The 19,353-nt window shown below is 46.6% G+C and overlaps 1 protein-coding gene across 1 annotated transcript; it reads right to left on the minus strand.

Annotated features, from left to right (window-relative positions):
• Positions 1-3,579: 3,579 nt before the first annotated feature.
• AMZ1 (archaelysin family metallopeptidase 1) lies at positions 3,580-18,125 on the minus strand. The gene is made up of 6 exons (XM_032766143.2): positions 17,726-18,125; positions 16,910-17,077; positions 15,849-15,977; positions 13,694-13,857; positions 11,384-11,560; positions 3,580-5,844 (listed from the first exon to the last, which is right to left on the minus strand). The coding sequence occupies exons 1-6, from the start codon at positions 18,027-18,029 to the stop codon at positions 5,314-5,316; spliced, it is 1,473 nt and encodes a 490-aa protein (XP_032622034.1). The 5' UTR covers positions 18,030-18,125; the 3' UTR covers positions 3,580-5,313.
• Between the last annotated feature and the right edge of the window lie 1,228 nt (positions 18,126-19,353).

The following is a 19,353-nucleotide window of genomic DNA, read 5'->3' on the forward strand; positions in this document are numbered from 1 at the left end:
CAAACTCCAAATCCCCTCCTCTTGTGTCCTGCCCCATCCACAGCTAATAGCTGTAACCTATGTCTTTCCCACCTCCTTAATCAAGATGTTTAGGAGGGAAGTAATTTAAAACCCTGTGTGCTCAATAGCACTGACTGCTACTTAAGGGAGGGATAACTCCTTTTAACAGGGCAGCCTTCATCTAATTCAATAGCAGTTTGTTGTGCATCAGAAGTGTTCAAGCCTTCATACTAAAAGTGTTGGACCTCTCCCTGGAACATATGAAAGATGAAATACGGGTTCTGACACACGTGTTCAACTCCTTAGGCTGATGGTCAGCCTATGACTTCATCCCCAGAATATTGTCCATCTAGGTGTCCGGTTGGTGAGTCTTGAGAAGGAATTCTCCTCCAAGACAGATTGGCAGAAGCCCTGGGGATTTTTCGCCTTCTGTGGCCCACGCTGCAAAGGGTCACTTGCTGTACGATTCTCTGCACCTTAAACCATGATTTGAGGACTTCAGTAGCTCAGACATTGGTTAGGGGCTTGTTATGGGGGGGGGAGGTTTGAGATTCTGTGGCCTGCGTTGTACAGGAGGTCAGACTAGATGATCATAGTGGTCCCTTCTGACCTTAAAGTCTATGAATCGTCTGGCTGTTTGCTCCTCCCCTTTTCCATCCATCCATCCTCAGGTGTGACGCACAGAAAGGGCAAGAATGGCATCTTTGTGCCCTAGCTCTGAAATTGACTTTCTGCAGGATCTTTGGCCAGTCACTTCACCGTGCTGTGCCTCAGTTTCTCCATCTCTACTAAGGGGATAATGACATTGGTCACCTTGGTAATCAAACCTGCTATGTGAGTGCTAAGCATTACCAATCTGCACCTTCAGTGTCAGTGCCCCATTCTGGCATTCATTGGCTACTGCTGGGTTGGTCTGTCAGTTGATGCCCCCATGCACATAAGCTGCCCATGAGTCTGCCCAGTAACAATTTCTGAACTCTTGGGCTACACAGCGCTCCCTGCTTAGCAGCATTACAATAAAAGTAGTGTGATAGACCCAGGCCAGCTGGGAACAGCAGAGTAGTAGAAGGGAGATATATTGGCCACTGGATAAGCAGTTTTCTGTTCCCTGAGTGACCAGAGCAGAGGCTGCTCCAGGATAATGAGAACACTTGACTCCAATTAACCTGCTAAGAGTCAGGTGAGGCAGTTAAGCACCTGAGTCTAATTAAGACTCCTCTGATGCTATAAAAGGCCTCACTCCAGTCATGCGAGAAGGAGCCAGAGGAGAGGAAGTGCGTGCGAGGAACTGGGAGCAAGAGGTGTGCAAGAAGCTGAGAGTGAGTAGGCACACTGCTGGAGGACTGAGACATACAAGCATTATCAGACATCAGGAGGAAGGTCCAGTTGTGAGGATAAGGAAGGTGTTGGGAGGAGGCCCTGGGGAAGTAGACAAAGGAGTTGTAGCTGTCACGCAACTGTACCAGGAGGTAACCTAGACAGCTGCAGTCCACAGGGCCCTGGGCTGGAACCCGGAGTAGAGGGCAGGCCCGGGTTCCCCCCAAAACCTCCCAACTCCTGATCAGACGCAGGAGGAATTGACCTGGACTGTGGCTTCTACTAGAGGGAAGGTCTCTGGGCTGTTTCCCGACCCACAGGGTGAATCTGTGAGGTGTGCAAATCCGCCAATAAGCATAGGACCCACCAAGGTAGAGGAGGAACTTTGTCACAGTAGTCTCTGTTAACTGGAAATTCTCTTAATGGGAAGGAAAGGCTGTCCACCACTGTGCCTCGATGAAGAGGACTTCACTAGACATCTATCTGCTGGTGCTGAGTGTATTCTGCTGCAAAGGAATGTGATACTTCTGCATGAACAAAAGTCTACTGATCTGTATTGTACAGACTCTCTCTACCGTACAGCTGCTTGAGGGCTCAGCAGCATTGGCTTTACATCCATCTCCCTGAAGTTATTTTATGGCCCTGGACCCCCTTCAGCTGTCTATGGCTACATTTTCACTACCCGCCATATCGGCGGGTAGCAATCGATTGCTCGGGGATCGATATATCGTGTCTCATCTAGATGCGATATATCGATCCCCAAATGCGTTTATATCGATTCTGGAACTCCACCAACCCGAACGGAGTTGCGGAGTCGACATGGGGAGCCGCGGACATCGATCCCGTGCCGTGAGGATGGTGAGTAATTTGATCTTTGATACTTTGATTTCAGCTACGTTATTCACGTAGCTGAAGTTGCGTATCTGAGATCGATTTTCCCCCATAGTGCAGACCAGCCCCTAAGTGAATGCGTGAAGCTGAGTTCCAGAGCTCCTTTAGTCCTTACTGGAGTTGATCCTAGATTCTCTGAACTGGTAAGTGGTTGCTATATCAGTGATTATACTATTGCAAACATTTCCATGATTGTGAAGCATGAAGCAGGAGGATCTAAACCAGGGGTAGGGAACCTATGGCACACGTGCCAAAGGTAGCACACAAGCTGATTTTCAGTGGCACTCTCTCTGCCCGGGTCCTGGCCACCGATTCGGGGGACTCTGCATTTTAATTTAAGTTTAAATGAAGCTTCTTAAATATTAAAAAAACCTTATTCACTTTACATACAATATTTTAGTTATATATTTTAGACTTATAGAAAGAGACCTTCTAAAAACATTAAAATGCAGGGCTTTGGAGTGGACCCTGCAGCACGGAGCAGCTCCGGAGCAGTGGAACTGCAGGTTTTTGCCTGGAGCTGGAGCGGAGCTGGAGCACAGCTCCAAAGCCCTGGTAAAATCTATTACTGGCATGCAGAACCTTAAATTAGAGTGAATAAATGAAGATTCGGCACACCACTTCTAAAAGGTTGCTGACCCCTCGTCTAAACTCTTCCATGACAGCAGGGATACTGTTGACAGGTTACTAATAACTATAAGCAAAAGTGTCTATAGCCAACCAGAGTCTCCCCACTTCGCACCCTCCCCCCCAGGTTTCTTGCCCCTCCCTGCTTTTGGAGTATCCTAAATAGTGAGTGGGAATAGCTATGCATTCCCTTTGTTTTCCATTGTCTGAATGGGAGACTTCCATATCTCTGCACTTCAGCTTAGCCATTCCTCCCCTGTATTCCCTCTGCAATTGTGTCAGAGCTAAGAGCTGTCTCCGTCACACTCCCCACTTGATTATCTAGCAATATCACCATCTTGCATTAGTAATATCTCTCTGGAAACTGTCTTAAATTCAGCCTTATAACTTGGCTCTTGCTTGATCCTGCAGTAAAGAGGCAAAACAAAAAAGAATAAGCTCTTGTTAAAAATAGTCAACGTATTTAAGAAACACTAGACCGAGATTTGGGATAGTGGATGGATTTATAGTTCAAGTATGATTTGTTTTAAAGTTTGTTTGTCTGAAGAATCTTAAATGGAGTGATTTTTTTTAATGTCCTTTAGTATTTAGACAGCCAGCAGGTGGCGGCAGCAGGAGCAGCGTTCACATAACATGGATTCCAGATGTGCAGACTGGAAAAAATGCCTTTCCAGTAATTGACATCATTACTCTTTTAGAAGTCAGAACCCCCATTGTTCTTTGTATGAATCATACTGGTTTTAATTTTTTTATACATTTTTCTTTACGTGAGCTTAACTTAGGTCACTACAGATTTTCTCTTGCAATCACCTGCACTAACAGGCCCCAAGTTTTCCTCAGGTGTCTTCCCCTGAACCCCCTACCTCCCTTCCCTCCTTTCCCACCCTCCCCCATGAAATTCAAAGGTTATTGTGGCCTTCTCAATCTCAGATTGTAGGGGGGCGGGCAGGGGACATGCTTAGTATTCTCATTAAAGCCCAAAGCTCCAGCCTGGTAGGAAACACCCCCACACACACTGAATGTAATGGACTCAGTTTTACTTTCCTTTCTGCTTTGGACAGTTGGGAATTTAAAGGTATTTTTAGATCAGAACAATCTGAACTCTGACCACTAAGCTGCAAGTTGATGAGTGTATTATCAGTGTTGGAATTCTGAGTGAGACTATAATGGGGAGAGTCAGCCTGCGCCAGCACTCGTCTCTCACTATTACAGGGCTTGAAAAACTGTCAGTCTGTCGAGCGCCGAGCTATAAATAACTGAAAAGTTATTGCATGTAGTAGCAACTGAAAGGCAGGCTCTGCTGCAGCTTTCTCTCAGTAGAGGCACCCATGTGCTGCAGAGACTTATGGATCTTGGGGAAAGGACGGGATGCAGCTTTTCAGCTGCTAGAGCTAAAAAGGGAGGGGAACGAATAGTTCCCTTTAAGCTAACACCACTGATTAAGTTGAATAAGCAGAAAGAGTTCGTAGTGCTGGCTTGTCTGCTGTACCCCTCGTGCCTGTTACATAAGAATGGCCATACTGGGTCAGACTAAAGGTCCATCCAGCCCAGTATCCTGTCTACCAACAGTGACCAATGCCAGGTGTCCCAGAGGGAGTGAACCTAACAGGTAATGATCAAGTGATTTCTCACCTGCTGTCCATCACCACCCTCTGACAAACAGAGGCTAGGGACACCATTCCTTACCCATCCTGGCAAATAGTCATTAATGGACTTAACCTCCATGAATTTATCCAGTTCTCTTTTAAACCCTGTTCCCCTCTGCCTCCCTCAGACCACGTGTCTGCTTTTCACCCGGACTCCACAGGGCTATGGTTAGAAAGCTTCAGCTCTGCGCCTGTGCTTGGTGCAATCTGCAATGTGTGGGCCAGGGACATGGCTGGAAATAGACATTTGGTATAAAACACAATGAAGAAACAGTTTCCATGCTTAGAGCTCAAATGCTCAGTAGCCTGAGGCCATGCCTATATTGGAAAGTTTGCATGGGTTTAACTTACATCAGTTTTTAAACTAGTTTTAGTTAAGCTGATACATACTCCTATGTGGACACGCTTGTTTTGATTTAACATAAACCAGTTCCCAGCCAACCTAAGCCAAACTGAAATATACTACTTTTATACCAAAACATGAGCATCCACACAGGGCTTTGTGCATTGTTGGATTCACATCTTGGGTTAATCTGGTGCAAATTTCTCATGTATATAAGCTCTTAAAGCACTGGAATGATTGAAACAAATTCCATGTTCGGAACCTCGGAAAAAGAAACAGCTTTCATTTCAGTAGGGAGTTCCTGTTTCCTTCTCAGCCAGACAGTAACTTCTGGTGAGAAGGATCAAATGCATGGCAGTTGTAACAAAACTTAAATCAAAATGATGAGCTGAGCTTGCTTTTCCCAGCCTAGAAAGGAGCAATGACTGCTGAAGGACAAGTCAGACCAAGCGCTAGTTTTCCTCCCAACTCCAGCGATGAGGGGAAGATTCAGCTTTGGACAGTTTTTCTATAATTTAGTTTCCTCCGCAAAGAGGAGAATTTGTCTCCCAGGACTTTCCTGAGCCCTGCGTTGTCTCTGGGGAACGGCAGATCCTTCCTCATGGTGGGGAGCTGCCCTGTAAACATTTCCCACTTAGCCAAGGCATCCACGGTTTTGTCCACTTGAGCCAGCTCCTCCTCAGAGACGTTCTTCTCCAGGGCAGCGATGCATGTTTCCAGCCATAGTTCGTAATCTTTAATGATATCTGTGGACTTGGTGGTCCTCCCCAGCTCTGGCTGGCTGTGCGTGTCAGCTGGAGAAACAAACTGCTGGTCGTGCTCCAGTTCCTGCCCCATGGAAATGGCTTGGCTGCAAGTGTCTGGTGTCAATGGCTCAGACAGGGAAGTTAAAGGCTCAGAGTCATTCTCACAGCACATCCCAGAGTCTGAGCTGAATGGCAGGAGGTCCTCAGATGTTGATAGGTCTGACTCTTGACTAGGCCAGGTAGACAATACAGTTTGTATCCAAGCATAGAGTTTCTGTGGTGGGGGAAAAGGTTTTCACGTTAGAGCGACTTAGTGCAACAATGTAAGTTGGCCAAGATTTTCAAAAGTGCCAAGTAATCTCAGGTCCCTCAACTTTGGGGTGTTTGTAAGACACTTTAAAGGCATGTGATTTCCAGGAGGTGCTGAGCACCCACTCTGAAAACTGGGCCCCTTTTAGGCATTTCAAGTTGAGCATCCCAAAACTCAGACATCCCAAATCACTAGGCACCCTTTTAAAATCTTGACCATACAGTAACAAGAGTAGAATAACACTCCTACCATCCAAATATCATTCAGGTGAAACTGGGCCTAGAATACTTAAAAATGCCTTCACAGACTGTGGTTCTGCACCATTCCTTCCAGTGATTGCTGCTAGAAAAGACTGGGACTAAACTCCACTTGAGTACCTTACAGATGACGGTAGAGAAGTAGTGGTGTACTCCCCTGGTGTTACCCCCGCCACAAGAATCTCTGTGTGCCATATAATCTGTGTAAAAGCAACACAAAAACAAGTGCCATCTCCCTGGAGGAAGTTAGGTTACTTGACTATAAATGCTCCTGAGGCAAAGCTAAGAGTCTTGTTTCACGAACACGTTCATTCCTACTCAGAATGCATTTTTAGTCTAAAGAGCAGCTCTTCACTTGAAATACATATAAGGAAAGGCTGGGCTCTAGGAAAGAATTAATAGAAAATAATATTTTAAAAGGAAATCTCACATTTTTCATGCTGTAATATGTCAAACAGTTGCTTGCTTCTGGCACACTTTCCTTAGGCTTTTGGGAATTCATCAAAGCACTTGACAGTTGCCAACTGATTAAAATTTGGTCTCCTTGTCTATTCAGCTGGCATACATGTTGATTCTTTTTGTTCCTTAGTGTTCACACTCCCTACTCCTATCTTCTCACATACTGATGTATCTTATCTTTGTTTTCTGTTACTCCCCAGCTGGTATCTCTGCAAAGCGATACACTTCCTCAAGCAAATACAGTGGTAGCAGTTAGAAAATATTAGCATGGGGCTGGTAGTTAATGTATGAATTATGTGAGTGTACTGTGCTTTCTGCTCCTAGTAAGGATGGTGCTGGCATGGTCCAGCAGAGGGCATCAGTGTTGCACTCTGGCTACATCTCCAGGCCTTATCAGCATTTGCAGAGGTCTCTTGCCAGAACTTTCCATTCCCTCTTCTATAATTGCCTTCTTTCCCCAGGCCAGTGACAGAAGCAGTACAGAGACCAAGTGGAGTGGGTGGTGGCAAGGCAGCCATGTTCCCTATTTCTGTCTCTGTGTGAAGCCCTGGCAAAAAGTTTTGTACAGGCCAGGGTGCGGGAACAATTTGTATAGTGAAGGTGCTGAGAGCCATTGACCCAAACTGTAAACTCTGTGTAGATAATGGAAACCACTTCAAGCCGGGAGTGTTTACAGGGATGCATCTGAACAGTTGAGATTCCCTATGGCCAAGAAAGAATGCCAAGGGAAGACTTTCTTTCCGCCTTGCTGTGATCACTATTATACAGCTAAAGCCAGCTGTGCACACACCCCTGACCACCCATGCACGTGTTCAACAGAACATGCATCAAAGCCTGCAGAGGGGCAAAGTGGAGGGAGGGGCAGTGATGCTGTCTGAAAGCTGCAGCTACGTCCTGGATTTTATTATGGCTCTTTAAGACATCAATGAAACTCCAGAATAATCAGAACCACCACTCAGTCTAAAACCACCTGAGGGGGGAAATATGTATCCAAACAAAAAGGATAGCTGAAGCCAGGACATCCACACAGAGATGTTGGGTAGAGATGTGTGAATAAGGGATGTTTCTGTTCGCAGGTAATTCTGGGGGAGGGGGAGACACGTTTTGGGTCTACCTGAAAACTAAATTTAAAAAAAAAAAATTTGGCAAACCAAAAAGTAGGGGAAACAATTAACTTCAGATTAACAGAGACATCTTGTTTTGACAAATCAGAACATATACTTTTGATTTTGATCATTTTAAAATCTTTTTTGATTTTTATATCAAATTGAAGGAAATTCAAAACTCGGTCATTTAGAGCCAAAAATAACTTAGAATTTCAAAAATGTCAGTGAAACATTTTGATCAGGTGAAACTGACATGAAGTTACAAAATGCTTTGGTGTTGCCAAATCTGCATTATCTTTTTTACAGGAAAATTCAAGCAGCTCTAAGGTCTTGCTCATTTCACGTCAAGAAAAGGAAAGCGTTGTCTCTGAAATCCCTGTCATGGAGGTGAGAGGGAGTGGAATCCTTTTCTATCTTTCAGACTCTGTGGCACATTTTAAACAAGCTCTTTAAGGGTTTATGTGGTTTTAGCTTCATTTTTCTATTCTGCTGCTTAACCAGATGGGGGCATGCTGCACATGCTTCTCTTATCGGCAGGAGCCTGTGAAATCCATGGCCATGGGAAGGCAGCTAGTATGCCTGCTCAGCATGCACTTGAGCACTGCTTGAAGTCCACTTTTTGACATTACGAGGGAACGGTGCTACTCAGATTTTAGTACAGGGTCAGCCTGTCCTCATCTGCAGCAGTGGCATCTCTGTCAGTGCACAGTAGGCTAGACAGGACTAGTTTGACCTGGTGATGATGATTATAGGTGAGAAAACTGGAACTGAGCAATTTGCAGAGGGCAGAGAGAATAAAGCCTCTGCCTAAGGGACTGCTGGGGTGTCATCTTCTGCAATTAGCTGCCATTTGCTGCATTCTGAAGGGGGAAAGGAAAAAATCTTTCATAGTGAGCCGGAGAGAAGTCATCTGTATCAGGACTGATTTACATCGGCTAGTGAGGGAATGAACTCCACAGAGACAGGGATATCTCCTGCTTCAAGCCAAACCTTGCCACACCCCAATCTGAGCATCATTAATCCATTAATGGGTCTTATTAACCAATTCTCTTCCCAACACCTGGGGCTGGCCGAGCAGTAAGTTAGGGCTCATCTTCGCTGCAGTGTTAGCTCGAACTGTAACTCGAGCATTGCCTGACCCAGCTCCTGTTTCCACACCCATCTCTAGCTTGAGTTGGTGCCTTAAACTTGAGCTAGCTGGCAGGGCCGACTCCAGCGTTTTTGCCACCCCAAGCGGCCAAAAAAACTCCAAAAGCCGCGTTCAGCGGCACTTCAGCAGCAGGTTACCGTGCCGCTTCATTCTTTGGCAGCAATTTGGCGGCAGGTCCTTCCCTCTGAGAGGGACTGAGGGATCCGCCACTGAAGACCCGGACGTGCCACCCCTTCCTCTCGGCCGCCCCAAGCACCTGCTTGCTGTGCTGATGCCTGGAGACAGCCCTGCAAACTGGCCCAGCAGAGCGCTAATGCAGTGGGGCTGCAGAGACTTCAGTGTTTTGCCGTGTGACTGCTCTCACGCCAGCAAGCCCTTAGGGTCTGGCTACACTGAAATGCCTGCAGCAGTGAGTCTCTGAGGCCGGGGCGACAGGCATGGGATTGCGCTACGGCACTAAAAATAGCAGCATAGACATTCCTGCTCAGTTCTCTGAAACCTACCCCCACCCTGCGTGAGCAGGAACATCTACATGGCTATTTTTAGTGTCATTGTGCAAGCCCGAATCTGTTGTCTCAGGCTCTGAGACTCAGTGCCCCAGAGCGTGTTCGTAGCGTAGATGTACCCTTAGTCGCTATCCAGTTGCTTTTCTATACTAGAGCCTTGAAGGGAAATGTTGCAGGGGGGGAGTTTGCTGCACAGAACAGCCTGTGACACACTAAGGGAAACTCTGTGTAACATTAAGTGCAGCCTGTTTTTTTTTTTTTTGCTCTAAATTGGTCAAGATAAAACAAACCCTGGCTGATGTCAAAATAGAGCATATTTGAGTGCAAAGTCAAATCAATTAATTGCAAAGAGTTCATCCTCTTACTGAAAGATTCCTACCTCCACCCGCTGCCCTTTCTGCCCGTGGCCCGTGCTGCCGTTTCTGGCCTTGGCAGCATTATCTGATACGGGGAAGGCACAGCTCTGTGCCAGGCATTAGCCATATTTGTTGCTTCTGACTTGGGCTGTTGTGCAATTTAGGGAGATTGGTTCCTCAACCTGAAGAAGCAATAATTCAAGGTAAAGCAGATTCCGAACGCAGGGCATTGGATAGCCGTGGCCTTTCAGAATGTGCTTTGCAAACAACTTTGCTTTCTGGTATGATTTTGGCTCCATAGGCTCAGTGCCCTCTGCCGTCATGTTAGCTATTTAACCTGTCTTTCTAGGCACTTAAATACTGCATTGATGCTGGCCCTATAAGCCCCTTATGGATATTATCACAACTCCACTATATAGCCCTGCATATAGTCTACTCAAGCAGCTTCTTTATTGTCCTGGAGGCAGTTGGCAGTTGTGGGGGAGGAGCGAGTTGGCTCCTCTTTTTCAGGGTTTCTTTCACTGTGGCTGTGAGGAAGCTGAGTTAATTACAGTAGTTACTGCAATGAAACAGGTGCAGAGGGAAACCAGTTATGGAAACATTTAATTCAGATTGTGTTTCTCTGTTGGAAAGAGAGAGAGCTGCCTTGCAGAGGACAATTTGCTGCAAGTGTTGCTCTGGCTTGTGTTAGCAGCAGCCCAGAGAGGCTGGGTCTGAGGACCGCTCAGTTTTGGATGTGGAGCAGATGGCCCAAGATCTAGATGAAAAGCACTAATTCTAGCCTCACCATCTCAGTGACTGGCAGCACAACCGGGTAGTGTGTTCTCCCCAAAGCATGGTGAAGTCCTTCTGTGTGAATGTGTCTGATTTCCAGTCTGAATGAGTAAGAACTTGGGGCAGGGGGGAAAGAACCTAGAAAACTTCCTGGAACAGCACAGCTATACAAGTTATACAAGATGACAGTTCAATGCACCGAAGTTTAAAATAGGCAAGCCTGGAAAAATCTAGTCTCTGAAGATGATGCATGTGCTAGGGAACTAATAAAATCATGTAGAAGATAGGGCATTTAGCATGAATTGTAGGCTTGCTTATTTTGATGCTTTACATAATACACCTGTCCTAAGACTAGAGTCCAGCACTTTAGCTATTCAAAGGAGATACTATTTCCAGCATTAAGGGGCAGTGATGGCATCTAAAGCTAGTTGTGCTATTAGCATTTCCTTGATGGGCCAGGAAACCCTGCTGTCACACAGCACTGTCTCAGCAGAGGACTGGGACCTAGTAACTTCCACACGCTAACCACAGTTCTGCCATTGCTCATGTCTCTTTCCCTTTGCCTCCAATTCCTCATTAGTAAAATGGGGAGAATAGTTTTGTGCTCAGGTGTTTGTAATATTATTGTTTGCAAAGAGCTTTGGAGATTGTGTTTAAAGTGCTCAGAATTAGTCACAGTGACTGTGTATGGGATACCCACCCTCTCTATGTTGGATCTTGTGTTAAATATCTTGTAACTCATGCCAAATGCCAGGAGAGAGCTCTGTGTATTTCTAAGTCCGGCTCTTACTTTAACATGGCAGCCAGAGGCTGTGATTGGCAGATGGGCTACCTGGCTGGAGAACTTCTTGCTTTACCCCTTTGCCCCAAGAGGACTCAGTGGTTCATCTCTCACCCTGTAACGCTCGATGAGTTTGAAGCCCATAACGTATTGTAGTTTCCTGAGGCAAACTGGGCAGGGCTCCAGGGGCCGCAATAATGCTTCGTCCAAACTCAGCGCGCCCTGCATGATGCACTGTAGCCATCTGCAGTTCCCCAGGCCAATCAGGTGGCAGATCTCATGACACGTAACCTTTCAGGAAAACAAAGTTGCTTTGTTGTTAAAAACCAACCAACTAACCAAACTTTAACCACAACCTCCTCTTGCTCAGTCCTGCCTCATTCAGAGAGGTGAAAGAGGTGAAAGCTCCTTGTTTGTTCAATCATGGACACGTGCCAGACTTTTCCACTAATGCACTCCAACCCTGACATAGAGGGATGACCCTTTTCTGGGGTGAGAGGGAAACTCAGTACCCTGAATCCCAGACTGTCCTTAGAAGCAATGTCCATGAATGGGCTGAGAAGGGAGAGTTTGGAGGATGTTTTAGTAAGGAACTGAGAGAAGACCCTTTAGGCGCACATAGGCATAGGTAGGGCACTACCAAATCCACAGCCATGAAAAACACATCCGGGACTGAAATCTGGTCTTATGTGCTTTTACCCTGTACTATACAGATTTCACAAGGGCAATCAGCGTTTCTCATTGGAGGTCCTGACCCAAAATGGAGCTGCAAGGGGGTCACAAGGTTATTTTAGGGGGAGGGTCACGGTATTGCCACCCTTACTTCTGTGCTGCCTTCAGAGCTGGGCAGCTGGAGAGCGGCAGCTGCTGGCCGGGAGTCCAGCTCTGAAGGCAGCACCTCGGCCAGCAGCAGCACAGAAGTAAGGGTAGCAGGACCACAAACCCCTGCCCCCTCCACCACACACAATAACCTTGTGACTCCCCCTCTCCTCCCGCCCCAACTCCTTTTTGAGTCAGGACCCTTACAATTACTACACTGAAATTTCATGATTTCAGCTATTTAAATCTGAAATGTAGGTTCCTTAAAACCCTATGATTGTGAAACTGACGAAAACAGATCGTGAATTTGGTAGGGCCCTAGTCATAGTCCTAGGAACACTAGGCAGCCACTTGCATCACCTTCTCCTTCAAGGGGAGGTGTGACTTGTGCCATGGTCTCTGAGGGACACATACTGTTCCACTGGGGGCAGGAGGGGAACAGTTAAGAGACCCACATCTGTAACAATGCCCACCCCAAGTTATTACCAGAGACAGAACCTGGGTCCTTCAGTACCACAGCCCAGGCTAATACAATTTGAGTTAGCTGCCCTGAGCTAGTACCAGACCCACTTAATTCCCAGCCTTCCAGCTTCTGGACAGCCTCTGCTGCTTTCAACTTCCTGGGCAGTTGTCCAGCATGAAAGATTTTGATGACTGAGAGTCCCTCTCCTTTCCCTGCCATCCAGTCAGGCTGCCTCCCTCTCCCAATCTGATCCATAGGGAGCTAGGGAAGGAGCCCAGGGCAGGGAATGCTAAGTGCCAGCTGGGGAAGCAGAGAGGGAGGGAGCCAGCCCTGCAGCTGCAGGAGCTGGTACTATTGCTCATAGGCCACCCCTGTGAGGAAATACCACATGCCAGAAGCGCAGCTGGGGAGAGCATAAGAGATGTCTCAGATGGAACACTGGAGTGGAGATGCCTATGGGGATTATGAACATATTTGCATATAGATATGTGTAAACTTTTCTCGGGCTCTTTCTGATGAGCTCTCACAGGCAGGTCTGGCAGGGATTAGGGCCAGGTTTTCCTCCGCTATGGACACCAGTCGCTGGAGGGAGATGCAATTGCATACACCTTGCCTCCTGCATCCATCACAATGTTTGATATGCAACTCTGCTACGCTGCCTGTGAAGAGACTACCGACTACAAATGACAACTCGGGGATAGAGAAGGTATTATCCATTCATCCACCTACTGCCAGCCAGGCAGTACCATCTAGTGTCTTCAGCATGAGACTGGGAGCCAAAAATGACTTGGCTCCTAATCCCAGCTCTGCCACACACTCGCAGCGTGATGTAAGGCAAATCATGTGACCTCTCCCTATCTGTAAAATGGAGATAACTCCCAATTCCCTCCCAGAGCCCAGGCTACAACCCAGGAGTCCCAGCTCCTGCTCTAACTACTAGACTCCCCTCGCAGGGTGTTGTGAGGAATGGTCAAGCAGTGCTTTGAAGGTGTAAAGTGTTATGTGAGCATAGGAACATTGCTGGAACTTTCAATGGCTTTGGCTAAGTTGGTGTCACTCCTCTTTCAGGGAACTGTCACAAGCTGCTGGCACATAACCCCACATTGCAGGACATTGGCTTCTGTGTAGGTTGCTAACCGCACCTTGCAACACTGAACCATCTCCAGCACATTGAACAGCAACGGCCGGTCTCGGGCCTTCTCGGTGACCTCACGCAGCTCCTCTCGCCCGGTAGCTGGATTTAAGGAGGTGCAGCCTGGCTGGGGGAAACTGCCAGAAAATCTGGCAAAGCTGCAGACGCCCACTTCTACAGAAAAAGGCAAATAAAAGTGAGACAGGGTCTCTTAGCCTTAGGCCCCGTGATGGGAAACTGCCTTAGCTTCATCCAAAATAGCCCTTCACCCTCCACTGCACGGAATGTGTAGGGGCAGGTGCTCCCCTAAAGGTTTAAGAACATAAGAATGGCTATACTGGGTTAGACCAAAGGTCCATCGAGCCCAGTATCCTGTCTTCCGACAGTGGCCAACGCCAGATGCCCCAGAGGGAATGAACAGACAAGTTATCATCAAGTGATCCATCCCCTGTTGCCCATTCCCCACTTCTGGCAAACAGAGGCTAGAGACACCATCCCTTCCCATCTTGGCTAATAGCCATTGATGCACCTGTCCTCCATGAATTTATTTTGTTCTTTTTTGAACCCTGTTATAGTCTTGGCCTTCACAACATCCTCTGGCAAGGAGTTCCACAGGTTGACTGTGCATTGTGTGAAAAAATCCTTCCTTTTGTTTGTTTTAAACCTGCTGCCTATTAATTTCATTTGGTGACCCCTCGTTCTTGTGTTAAGAGAAGGAGTAAATAACACTTTCTTATTTACTTCCTCCACACCAGTCATGATTTTATAGACGTCTGTCATATCCCCCTTTAGTTGTCTTATTAATCTCTCCTCTTATGGCAGTTATTCCATATCCCTAATAATTTTTGTTGCCCTTTTCTGAACCTTTTTTAAGTCCAATATATCTTTTTTTGAGATGAGACGACCACATCCGCACGCAGTATTCAAGATGTGGGTAAATCATGGATTTATACAGAGGCAATATATTTTCTATCTTAGCTATTTCTTTCTTAATGATTCCCAACAATCTGTTCGCTTTTTTGACTGTCTCTGTGGATGTTTTCAGAAAACTATCCACAATGACTCCATGATCTCGTTATTGAGTGGTCACAGCTAATTTAGACCCCATCATTGTAGATGTATAGTTGAGATTGTTTTCCAATGTGCATTACTTTGAATTTATCAACACTGAATTTCATCTGCCATTTTGTTGCCCAGTCACCCAGTTTTGAGATCTTTTCGTAGCTCTTTGCAGTCTGCCTGGGACTTAACTATCTTGAGTAGTTTTGTATCATCTGCACATTTTGCTACCTCACTGTTTACCCATTTTTCCAGATGAATATGTTGAATAGGACTGGGCCCAGTACAGACCCCTGGAAGACACCACTATTTACCTCTCTCCATTCTGAAAACTGAGCATTTATTCCTCCCCTTTGTTTCCTATCTTTTAACCAGTTAGCAATCCATGAAAGAACCTTCCCTCTTATCCCATGACAGCTTACTTTGCTTAAGAGCCTTTGGTGAAGGACCTTGTCAAAGGCTTTCTGAAAATCTAAACACACTATGTCCATTGGATCTCACTTGTCCATATGCTTGTTGACCCCCTCAAAGAATTCTAGTAGATTGGTGAGGCATGATTTCCCTTTACAAAAACCATGCTGACTCTCTTCCCCAACAAATTATGTTCATCTATGTGTCTGATTTTGTTCTTTGCTATAGTTTCAACCAGTTTTCCCGGTACTGAAGTCAGGCTTACCAGCTTGTAATTGCCGGGGTCACTTCTGGAGCCCTTTTTAAAAATTGGAATCACATTAGCTATCCTCCAGTCATTTGGTACAGAAGGTGATTTAAATGATAGGGTACAGATGACAGTTAGTAGTTCTGCAATTTCCCATTTGAGTTCCTTCAGAACTCTTAGGTGAATACCAGCTGGTCCTGGTGACTTATTACTGTTTAGTCACCAGCTTGTAGCTAGTCAGCCTTCCCTGCCTGGAACAACAGCCTCTTGGCGGCTTTGAGCCCTGAGCTCCCATGCTTTACATTGGGAAATCCTGTTTCCTACCACTGGGGTGTTGATTAAAGTTGTGGGGGAGGACCTGGCTACTCTGCCTTCCAAGCACTGGTTTAAGGTAAAGCACTTTCTTGTTCATTCCCCACATGGGAAGAATATGGGATGTCACTTGCACCTTGTCCTGGCAGGAATTTGCCAAAGGTGAAGCTCCAGGTCTCACAAGGGTACAGGTCCAAGAGAGTGAGTCCAAGGACGCACAGGGCATCTGGAGGCTTGTTGTTCTTCAAGAAGGTTAGGATCCCATCTGGATAAATGGGAGAGAGAAGGTAAAAATCCAGTTTCCCATTTCTACGGTCCCTGGGATGGAACTTGGAGTCCAAGCCACAAGCTAGTGGAGGTACTGAACTCAATATCCAGGGTGAAGGGGGTGTTCCTCTTCCTTGCTCTTTATCACCCATTCCCTCTGCTCTGGGCACCAGTAGACTTGGCTTCCCTAGAGATGCTGCTGCACTGAATAAAGCTAAAAGAGAATTCTAAGGACAAAGACACAATGAGTGAATCCTGTACCAAGTCACATGAAAGAAAGGAAGGATGGATCAGAGCACAGAATTTCTCCGTGGGCACCTCAGCCCTGACCTGCAACAGCCCTACTGTGCCAGCATTGGGCCTTTCCGGAGCACGCGCTGCCAGCTGTACAAGCAGCATGGCAGTCTTGCATTGTGGACCAATGGTCAAGCAACACTAGCCTGGCAACCAGCAAACCCAGTTCACCTGAGACCTAACTTCTATTTGAACTCCAATTTCCTCATGTGAAAGGCTAGTGCATTAACCCCCAGGCATTCATTTAATTTGGCTTTAAGCAACAAATGAGGGAATGACATAAAATAGTCAAAGAATGAAATCTAAAAGCACGTTGTACTCTCTGAGGGAAGGTGAGCAGCAGCTTTTACCTTGCAAAACTGACTTTAAAGATAAAAACTCTGAAAAATAAAAACCTAGAGGAAAAAGTATGATGAGCACTGCCCTCCTGGTTAGTTATTGTGGTGGTTTCCAGCCCCAAAAACTGGATTTTCCATGGAAACAGGATTTCTCCCTCTTCCCTCCCTTCCTCCTCTGTGTAGGCAGAGAAGTGATATCACAGGCATTTCCTAAGGGAGCGGATGTGGGCCGAGAAACCGTCATGAGCCAGTGTGCCAGACGGACTTCTCTGCTGGCTCTGCTCTTCTCCCTCCTTACCTGCATGGAGCTGCGCTCTGTCTGAATCCTTGCTCTGTCGATAGCAGCAGCGGATAGAGGAAATGGGAACAGAGGGAAGGCACTTGACACGAAGGCCCAAGAAGAAAGACTCTAGGTAACTTCTGAGGGAATCCAGCAGCCAGATCCCAGCAGGCTCTTCAATGAGATCTAAGAGCAGAAGCACCAATGTCGGTTACTTGTATGACAGGGGCAGGTCAAAATGTCTTAAGCGATTTCTCTGGGGCTAGTCAAAGGTATGGTAAGGGGTTAGCTCTGCAAAGGTCTTTCAGGGCGGCTGCCAGGGGATTAGATGCTGTGGGGAGCATCTCTGTCTAGTCATTTACAGGGCAGGCCACTGAAAGAAGTTAGCTCTATATGGGGGGTCCGAGAGATCATTTGGGGGCAGGCATGCCATGCAGAGAGCTTAGCCGTGTGTGTGTGTGGGGGGTATCTCTGGGACCACTTTCTTAGTTCACCATTTTGTATGTATTTCTTTCCAGTTATACATGGAGAAACCGCTCCCAAGGGCACATAATGCCCTTGGGGTGGGACCCGAACTCCAGTTGTCAGCAATGGCTCTTTACTGTGGATCGAAAGCAACCCTTAGCACCACTATGCATGATCAATCACAGGTTACCCAAATGTAAAGGTTGTCCAAAAAGGCCTTGCTGTGGCATTGGTCATTCACAGTCTCAGCCCTTGGACAGACGAGGCTGAGGTAATGATGGAGTGTTGACAATGTTGAAAAAACAACTAATTCCTGTTTCTTTAAAGATGTCCCACATCAAAGATGCTGTGGCTCTTGGCCTGCGTTACCTATAGGCTGCAGGTATATGTGCTTCTGGCGGAAACTCTGCTTCTTCGTTAACATGGAGTGATAGAAGGTCTCAAAGTCCTCAGGGGCATCAGGGTGGCTGAGGAGCCAGTCGAAGGCAGTCCTGATCAATAGAGTACAGAAGAGTGTCCTCTGGGGATTGTATGCTTCGGAAAGGAAAAGTTTCTCTGCGCTGGAGAAGGCTTTGGCATAGAGCTCCTGGAGGGCAGGGTTGGTAGAGATGAGTGCGTCCTTCAGAGCTCGAGGCCCAAAGCTGAATTCCTGAGCATGTCTGCACTGCAACATTGCTGACAGGCCCTGGGGCTGTGGCACTGCCTGTAGAAAGTGAATCAAATCATCAGCATTTAGCCTCACAGGGGACCTGGGGATTTGCACTTGGGTAAATCTGCCTAACGATTTCAGCTGAGATCACTGGGTGCTCAGAGTTCTGTGGTGCTGCTGCCTTGGAGTCCTATACCTTTGTGGTAACATTTGTTACAGGAGTACTCTGTGTTTATGTATATGTAAGTAGTTAATAGATAATAAACCAGTGGATGGCACGCAAGAACGTATAACATAGTTCCTGGGTTCTGAGAGACTACTACCGATAGCTTCCTCTAGCAACTTTTTACACTAACAGTAAAGCATTAATTTGCTTTATCCATAGCTGTCTAGCTAGGTACTTATAGGGCCCCATCTCTGTAATGTCTGAGCACCTTCATGCAATGCAGTAAACATTACAAGGAGGTAAATACCCTGCAAAGCAAAGCCTGCAGCTGAAAGGCGTGATATTCCCAGGATACTACATGTTATTTCCAGGTTCCTTGCTGGGGGCATGTCTAGACTTACCTGCGGAGCAATCGATCCGGGGGGGAAAATTGACCACCAAGTGCTCTCCCATTGACTCCAGTATTCCACTGGAGTAAGAAGCATTGGCAGAGATGACAGGGAAGCATCAGCAGTTGACCTACCACAGTGAAGACACTGCGGTAAATAGATCTAAGTATGTTGACTTCACCTATGTTATTCACGTAGCTGAAGTTGCATAACTTAGATCGACACCTCTTTTCCTCCCCCGCCCCAAGGTGGTGATTTTCAGAGGAGTCATAGGAGTTAAGCTTCCAACTCACATTGCAATTTAGACTTAGCCTACAACTATATCTCAGCCTAGGAACTTGGGGGCGAGGGGAAGTGCTGTCCAAGACTATCCATCCCAGGGCATGCTGGGAAATGACTTTGGGCATTTGTCAGTGTTGTGGAAATAGCCATGCAGTGCAAACATGGTCAACATAGCTCACAGTAGGGAGTCTTCCTCCTGAGTCCTTGGTTCAAGGAGCTGCCCAGTCGGCTGGACACAACAGAATGAAAATGTTCAAACAGAAAAGAGAAGCATTTCCTTGACAGCTGTGAAACCATGTCAAGGAAAACCTGAGGAATGCTGGGGACAGATGCCAACAGCCTGTCCGTGAAGAGGAAACCAGCAGAACCCACTTACAGCTCAGTTTTCCAAAGCTTGTGTCTCTGAAATGTAGGAGACAAGACAGTGATAAACATCTTGGCATGACGGTAAAAGATGAGCCTGCTGTGTGTCTGCAGCACAGGGAATACAGCATCCCAGACGAGGGTGCTG

Source organism: Chelonoidis abingdonii, chromosome 9 (assembly GCF_003597395.2).
Source record: "Chelonoidis abingdonii isolate Lonesome George chromosome 9, CheloAbing_2.0, whole genome shotgun sequence".
NCBI lineage: Eukaryota > Metazoa > Chordata > Testudines > Testudinidae > Chelonoidis > Chelonoidis abingdonii.